The following is a 7819-nucleotide window of genomic DNA, read 5'->3' on the forward strand; positions in this document are numbered from 1 at the left end:
ATTCTTCAGTTCAGCAACCAGCTTTTCTTCCCATTTAGCAATGCAACAATTGGAATGTAAAACAATGACAAGGAAATGTCATGAATCTAAACAATGATAAACAAAGAAAGAAGGATGAATACGAACTATTATGAAGAAAACTGAACAACCATCGCTAAGAAAAAAAAAAAGAACAGTTATCACAGTACAAACACATTTCACAACAATAAATTAACGTTGGCTCCATCATCATTCCTATCAGCCAAACAAAAGTAGCAAGGAATTCTTCATTTTGGCCTCTATTAACAAACAAGCAAGATAAACGTTAGAGATACTAAATTTCCTTTTTTTTTCCTAAAAAAATATTTTTTATTTTATTAACCATAAATCGTGTCCAAGCCAGTCCTCAAGTTAGCCCTGATCTGCAACACATTTACTCTCTTTCCGATCCAAGGAGTGGGAACTAAAAAAAAAAAAGAAGCTAAAAATAGAAAAAAAAATAATAGAAATATTAATTGTGAAAAAAAAGTTTCGAAAAAAATTAGCAACCAATACCGGAAATTCCTGGCGTCGTTTCGGGACGAACCGCGCGAGCCGCGAAAGCTCTCTCCTCCTTGCTCCTTCTCCCTCTCCTCTCTTGCGCACGAATTCCGAGGCAGGTCAAGCGATGCGGAATTCTCCATGGATGACCAGGGCGGGCCCCGTCCCGTTTCCTCATGATTCTACGTACATTTTAGATTTGTGTTTTCGAAGGATGTCAGGCTGTTAATTTCAGGTATTTTATTCTAATTTTTTCCGCGTTTATTTGCCGTCTTTGTTGATTCCCGATCAATTTGGTCGATTTTCTTAGTTTTTAATATACTTTTCTTTCGTATAAGTTTACGTTCAAAACTCCAAATTTCTAGCCCAGATAATGCATGCATGTGTCGCTGAGATTAGATCTCCAATCGTATGAAACCCTCAATACCTCGTGGATTTCAGAACTTAGTTTATTATTTCCTTTCCTAATGAATCGTCTTGTTCTTGGCGTTGGTTTCAGCAAAACTCGAATCCTTTCTTGTGATTTCGGATTCTTGAAGGCATTTCCATGCATCAAAACCAAGCCAAAATTTCCATGCACCAGTTTGCCCGTCCTTCGAATGCCCCTCTGAAGGAATAAATCGAAGGTGACGGGAATAGTTTTCTTCGGTTTCGAGTCGGAAGTGAGAAAAAAACCAAGAGAAGAGAAGGGAAGAACAATGCCGAGGACGGGGAGGATACGTGAGAAGCTCCGATGGAGCAAGATCTACACCTTCTCCTGCATCCGCCACCCGGAGTCGATAAACGCCGATGCCGGCCCCTCCCTCTCCCTCTCCCTCTCCCTCTCCCTCCCCCTCCCGGGTCCCGGCCACTCCCGCATCGTCCGCTGCAACCAGCCGCGCGCCCACAAAAGGAAGCCCCTCGATTACCCCACCAATTATATCTCCACCACCAAGTACAACATCGTCACCTTCCTCCCCAAAGCCATCTTCGAGCAGTTCCGCCGGGTCGCCAACCTCTACTTCCTCCTCGCCGCTTGCCTGTCCGTCACCTCCATATCTCCCTTCTCCCCTGTCAGCATGATCGCACCCTTGGCCTTCGTCGTCGGGCTCAGCATGGCGAAGGAGGCGCTCGAGGACTGGCGAAGGTTCGTGCAGGACATGAAGGTCAACCTCCGCAAGGCCCTCGTTCACAAGGGGAACGGCCGCTTCAGCAACAAATTCTGGCACAAGATTCGGGTCGGCGATGTCGTCAGGGTGGAGAAGAACCAGTTCTTCCCTGCAGACCTCCTCCTGCTGTCGTCGGGCTACGAGGACGGGATATGCTACGTAGAGACCATGAATTTGGATGGGGAGACGAACTTGAAGGTCAAGAGATCGTTGGAGGTGACCTTGCCCTTCGAAGACGATCGCTCATTTAAGGATTTCACTGCCACCATCCGATGCGAGGACCCGAATCCCAGCCTCTACACTTTCGCGGGTAATCTGGAGCACGAGAGGCAGGTCTATGCTCTCGATCCCAGTCAGGTTCTTCTCAGAGATTCGAAGCTTCGGAACACCAGCTACATATATGGAGTCGTCATCTTCACTGGTCACGACACCAAAGTGATGCAGAATGCAACCGAGTCTCCATCTAAAAGAAGCAGAGTAGAGAAAAAAATGGACCGCATAATTTATATCCTCTTCACCGTCCTCGTCCTAGTTTCGTTGATCAGCTCCCTCGGGTTCGCGGTGAAGACGAAGCTCGAAATGCCATCGTGGTGGTACTTGCAGCCGCAGCGGGGCGACGACAGCCACCTCTACAGCCCATCAACGCCGGGATTATCCGGCATCTTCCATCTCGTGACAGCTCTTATCCTGTATGGATATCTTATACCAATTTCGCTCTATGTTTCGATCGAGGTTGTGAAGGTCTTGCAGGCAATGTTCATCAATCAAGATCTCCAAATGTATGATGAGGAGACCGGGAATCCCGCTCAAGCCCGGACCTCGAATTTGAATGAGGAGCTTGGGCAGGTCGATACGATTTTATCGGATAAGACGGGCACCTTGACTTGCAATCAGATGGACTTCTTGAAATGCTCGATCGCAGGCTTCCCGTATGGTCTCAGTTCTAGCGAAGTAGAGATTGCCGCTGCGAAGCAGATTGCGTCTGAAGAATCCGGTGGTTCAGTGCAGAACGGTGGCGGTATAGATTATTGGGAGAATGGCGGAAGTGGCTTTGGGTCATCGCCAGAGATCGAATTGGAAGGTGGAATTACTTGCAAGATTGAGAAGCCGCGGAAGCCTATGATAAGAGGTTTCAGTTTCGAAGATGATCGGCTCATGCAAGGAAATTGGATGTCGGAACCCAATCCAGGCACGATTCTTTTGTTCTTTCGAATACTTGCGGTTTGTCACACAGCAATTCCTGAGCTAGATGAGGAAACTGGTGGCTTTACCTACGAAGCAGAGTCGCCAGATGAAGGTGCTTTTCTTGTTGCTGCCAGAGAGTTTGGGTTTGAGTTCTGTAGAAGGACTCAAACTAGTGTATTCGTTCGGGAAAGATATCCTTCTTCTGCAGAGCCAATAGAAAGGTCAGAATATGGACCGAAGCTTTTCAGTTGCTGCTATCTCTCTCCCTCCTAAATCCTCTAGGAGTGCTCTCTGTTCTCTGACTACCAATCTTACAGGGAGTTCAAGATTCTCAATCTATTGGAATTCAATAGCAAGAGGAAAAGGATGTCGGTCGTTATACGGGATGAGAATGGACAGCTGCTGCTTCTTTGCAAAGGTGCAGACAGGTCTGTCCATATTTTTTTTTCTGGATAAGTTGTCCATAATAATTAACGCATGATCACTTGAAATTCTTCATGCATGATAATTAACGCAATTACAGTCTTCTATGCAACTGCGATCGTAAGAATTTTAGAATTTGCATTATGTTTTTTTGGACCACACAGCATCATCTTCGATAGATTGTCAAAGAATGGAAGAATGTATGAGGCGGATACAAGCAAGCATCTAAATGAATATGGAGAAGCTGGATTGCGCACTTTGGCATTAGCATACAGGAAGCTCGAGGAATCTGAGTATTCAGCTTGGAACACTGAGTTTCTCAAAGCAAAAACTGCTCTAGGACCAGACCGGGAAGCTCAACTGGAACAAGCCGCTGACATGATTGAAAAGGAATTAGTTCTTGTTGGTGCGACTGCTGTAGAGGACAAATTACAAAAAGGAGTCAGTTTTTTTTTTCTTCACAGTTTTACATTGTTAAGTTGAAGGTTCCTTGCATTCCTTTTGACCTTCTCCTTCTCATCCTCCGCAGGTTCCTCAGTGCATTGATAAACTAGCACAAGCTGGTCTCAAAATTTGGGTTCTGACAGGTGATAAGATGGAAACTGCAGTCAACATAGGGTATGCCTCCATCCCCATTCAGTTTGCAGAAAATTGCCATTTAGCATAGGCATATCTTAAATGGGAGTTTGTTTGCTCTTGTAGATTTGCATGCAGTTTACTTCGGCAGGGCATGAAACAAATTCGTTTATCCCCAATGAACAAGGAATTAATAACCCAAGACGCAAATAAGGTACTGAGCTGCTGATCTTTGAGTCATATGTATGTCATCAGTTGCTGTATCAGCTATTTTTCTGTGCGGGAAGTTGATTTCATGATAGGCATTGGTTCTGTCTTTGGTGACTGATCAGGCTGTGAAGGAGGATATCCAGAAGCAAATTACTAATGCCTCTCAAATGATCAAATTAGAAACTGATCCCCATGCAGCATTTGCTCTGATCATTGATGGGAAAGCTTTAACCTACGCATTGGAGGAAGACATGAAGCATCAGTTCTTAAGTCTAGCAGTCGATTGTGCTTCTGTAATTTGTTGCCGCGTCTCCCCTAAGCAGAAAGCACTGGTTAGATTTTCAAGCCATTGTTCATGTTTGATAAATACCATGAGTCATACTGGAACCATATATCTTGCTGCAGGTGACTCGGTTGGTAAAAGAAGGCACAGGCAAAGTTACTCTAGCAATAGGTGATGGTGCAAATGATGTTGGAATGATTCAAGAGGCCGATATTGGTGTCGGTATCAGTGGAGTGGAAGGAATGCAGGTTGGTGGTGTGACAAATGCTTATCTAGCTACCTTCAGGATTTATTTCCCTTTTAGATGAGTTTGTGAGTTTTTCAGATGAAAACGTTTATCACATAAGGAGATGATTGGTCAGTAGGCCTTAGTCAGAAAATAGCCTACTTTGTTGTCAGCAAATTCACAGGTCTCAGCATTCTGCAGGCTGTTATGGCTAGCGACTTCTCCATTTCCCAATTTCGGTACCTCGAGCGACTTTTGGTTGTCCACGGACACTGGTGTTATAAGAGGATTGCACAGATGGTATGAAATAAACAGAATATATACTTTTCTTTTGCTTCGTTTCGTTCATGCTAGATTCATATTCCGTAAAACTCTTAAAATGCATTCAGATATGCTACTTCTTCTACAAGAACATAGCCTTCGGCCTCACATTGTTCTACTTCGAGGCATACACCGGTTTCTCTGGGCAATCAGTCTATGATGACTGGTACATGATATTATTCAATGTCCTCCTCACCTCACTGCCGGTGATATCACTAGGAGTCTTCGAGCAAGATGTGTCTTCTGAAGTCTGCCTACAGGTTGGTCTCGCGGCATAGTTTAGGGAAAGCATAGGTTCAAATGTTTTGTTTCACTCATTCTTTTAAGAGAGATCATCTTCCAATACCTGCTCATTTTTTTGCACCTTTCAATGCATGCAGTTTCCAGCTTTGTACCAGCAAGGGGCAAAGAATCTGTTCTTTGATTGGTATAGGATTATTGGGTGGATGGCTAATGGTCTTTACTCATCCCTCATGATCTTCTTCCTCAATATTGGGATATTCTTTACTCAGGCATTCCTCCGAGGGGGACAGACTGCCGACATGGCTGCCATCGGGACTACCATGTTTACCTGCATCATCTGTGCTGTCAACATGCAGATCGCCCTTACAATGAGTCACTTCACATGGATTCAAATAGTCCTTGTGTGGGGAAGCATTGCCACTTGGTACCTCTTCCTTCTGGCCTACGGCGAGTCGTCACCGCTAGTATCTGGGGATGCCTTCCGGTTACTTGTAGAAGCCCTTGCACCAGCCCCCATCTTCTGGGCTGTAACTCTCTTGGTCGCCGCAGCTTGTAATCTCCCTTATCTGATCCACATCTCCTACCAGAGGTTATACAATCCAATGGATCACCATGTGATCCAAGAGATAAAGTACTACAAGAAAGATGTGGAGGATCAGATTATGTGGACCAGGGAACGATCTAAGGCGAGGTGGGCGACAAAGATCGGTTTCACAGCGAGGGTGGATGCAAAGATCAGGCAGCTGAAGGGAAAACTGCATAGCAAAGTCTCGTCTTTGAGCGGACAAACTGTGGTAGCAACACCTCCTCCAGATGTGCTTTAGTGTCCATGTTTTTTAAGGATTGAAAGATCTGGCTTCAGTTCTTCTCAAAACACTGTACAATTTTTGCAACATGCTGAATGAATCTCGTGGATACATTTGAGGTGCATGTTTGCGCATGTATGCTTCTTGTATTATGGTTTGGTAGTGTTTTGTTTTTTCAGATGATAGAGAGTGATGAGTTTGTTTGTTTGCTTGCTAAGATTCACAATTTCCAGTAGTCTGGTTAGAGAGACTGTCTTTTGTTCTCTTTTTTTTTTCGAGGGAAAGGGAAGCAGGGATAGCCACCCGGCTTTTATTGAAGATTTGGAAAAAAATTATAGGAGAGAGGAGGGAAGATTTAAAGAAGTTATATTACAGGTGGTATATGAAACAAGATAAAAGAAAAAAAGTGAAGAAAGAACCAGATATCTTGTATGTCAGAAGATCTCTAAGGAATTTCTAACCTTTGTCTGAACTCACCCAAATTCTGATAGAAGATCTTGGTCACATAATGTAGACCAGTCATTGAAGATGTAAAGTCCTTCTGAGGCTATGACCGCAATAGATGAATGTTTGTTAAGGAAAATCTTGGAATTTTATTCTTTCCAACACACCCACACAATAGGCGCAATAAATATAAGAACAATTGGTTGAACCTTTTTCTGAAAGTTCCTCTGAATCTAGTTGAGATGAAGGCAACTAAAAGAGGATTGAGGATGCAGCACCTTAAGAGCCAAGCACGCCATGTTCCAACTAGATGAGAAGAAGGGGCAGCAAGAAAAAAGATGGTCTGCCGTCTCTAAAGTCTGATTGCACAATACGCATTTGCTAGGGTACTTGCCAACTTTCTTTCTAATCACCTTTTTAGAATTTAGTTTTTTCTCCAACACAACCAAAGGAAATCTTTAATCTTAAGAATAATAGAAAGATTCCAAAGAGAAGATGCGAACCTGCATTTAATGCCTCTGATATTAAGGAAAATTTGTCGTTACTGCTTGACTTCCAAATGATCTAATCCTCCTCTTGGTTCGAAGTGACTGTGGCAAGAAGACCCGACAACTAGGTGAATTGTGACTAGACCGGCAAAGAGCTAGAAGAAGGTAACCTGATTCTCCAATTCTTTATCCTTTGATTAAAGAGTTCAGCCAACATGCCCTTTTTCTTTCGACTTCTCGAACATAAATCGGAAGATAGTCTGAAGCGGGACATCACAAATCTAGCTATCTTTCTAGAATAAAGGACTTTGACCATTGCTGATTCCCAACTGAACCCTATTCCAAAATGCTGGGAGAGCATGAACTACATCTTTCCAAAGGCTAAAACATTTTTGCCCAGATTTCCAGCTCATAGAAAGTTTAACTTTCTTGTGATGAGCAAACTGAATATGTAGCTTTCATAATTCTGCATCAAAAGAGAGCAGTCTCCAACACTATTTAGCAAGTAGAGAGAGAGGTTTAGCTGAGTGATGTCTTTTACTCCTAGCCCTCCTTTATCCTTTTGCGTGCAAACCGTTTTCCAATTCACCTTGCATGAGATCCCTATAGAGCTTGAAGAACTTGACCATAAGAAAGATCTTCTATACTCATCGATTCTCTTGCACACCCAACCTAACAACTTGAAGAGGGGCATGTAGTAGAGTGGAATAAAGGTAAACACTGATTGATCAAGGTGAGTCTTTCACCAAAGGATAAGAGCTTACTCTTCCATGTAGCCAATCTAGACTCAACCCATTATAGCAACAAGGCCCTGTCTGACTTTGGTGGAGTAGTTAAGCCACATGGCACAATCTTCTCCAGCCTGGGATTATTTTCCAATGGATGAGATGGAACTTGAGATAATTGATAGAGAGTCTGAAGGCAAGCTCGAAATAGTAGAGAACAAT

The 7819-nt window shown here is 43.5% G+C and overlaps 1 protein-coding gene across 1 annotated transcript; it reads left to right on the plus strand.

The window, feature by feature from the left end:
- Positions 1-1025: 1025 nt before the first annotated feature.
- LOC103695570 (putative phospholipid-transporting ATPase 4) lies at positions 1026-5958 on the plus strand. The gene is made up of 10 exons (XM_008776934.4): positions 1026-3073; positions 3170-3280; positions 3440-3716; positions 3805-3893; positions 3978-4065; positions 4184-4393; positions 4467-4592; positions 4772-4870; positions 4960-5151; positions 5272-5958. The coding sequence occupies exons 1-10, from the start codon at positions 1218-1220 to the stop codon at positions 5956-5958; spliced, it is 3735 nt and encodes a 1244-aa protein (XP_008775156.3). The 5' UTR covers positions 1026-1217.
- Positions 5959-7819: the final 1861 nt, after the last annotated feature.

This window comes from Phoenix dactylifera, chromosome 1 (genome assembly GCF_051530095.1).
Source record: "Phoenix dactylifera cultivar Ajwa chromosome 1, Ajwa_hap1_PhDact_Kaust_v1.1, whole genome shotgun sequence".
In the NCBI taxonomy this organism is placed as follows: Eukaryota; Viridiplantae; Streptophyta; class Magnoliopsida; order Arecales; family Arecaceae; genus Phoenix; species Phoenix dactylifera.

Excerpts from the sequence above, each read along its gene's own strand:
- LOC103695570 (XM_008776934.4), top strand. The coding sequence starts at position 1,218 with ATGCCGAGGACGGGGAGGATACGTGAGAAGCTCCGATGGAGCAAGATC. Across the intron at positions 3,717-3,804 it reads AGGACAAATTACAAAAAGGA|GTTCCTCAGTGCATTGATAA; the intron begins GTCAGTTTTTTT and ends CATCCTCCGCAG. Across the intron at positions 3,894-3,977 it reads GAAACTGCAGTCAACATAGG|ATTTGCATGCAGTTTACTTC; the intron begins GTATGCCTCCAT and ends TTGCTCTTGTAG.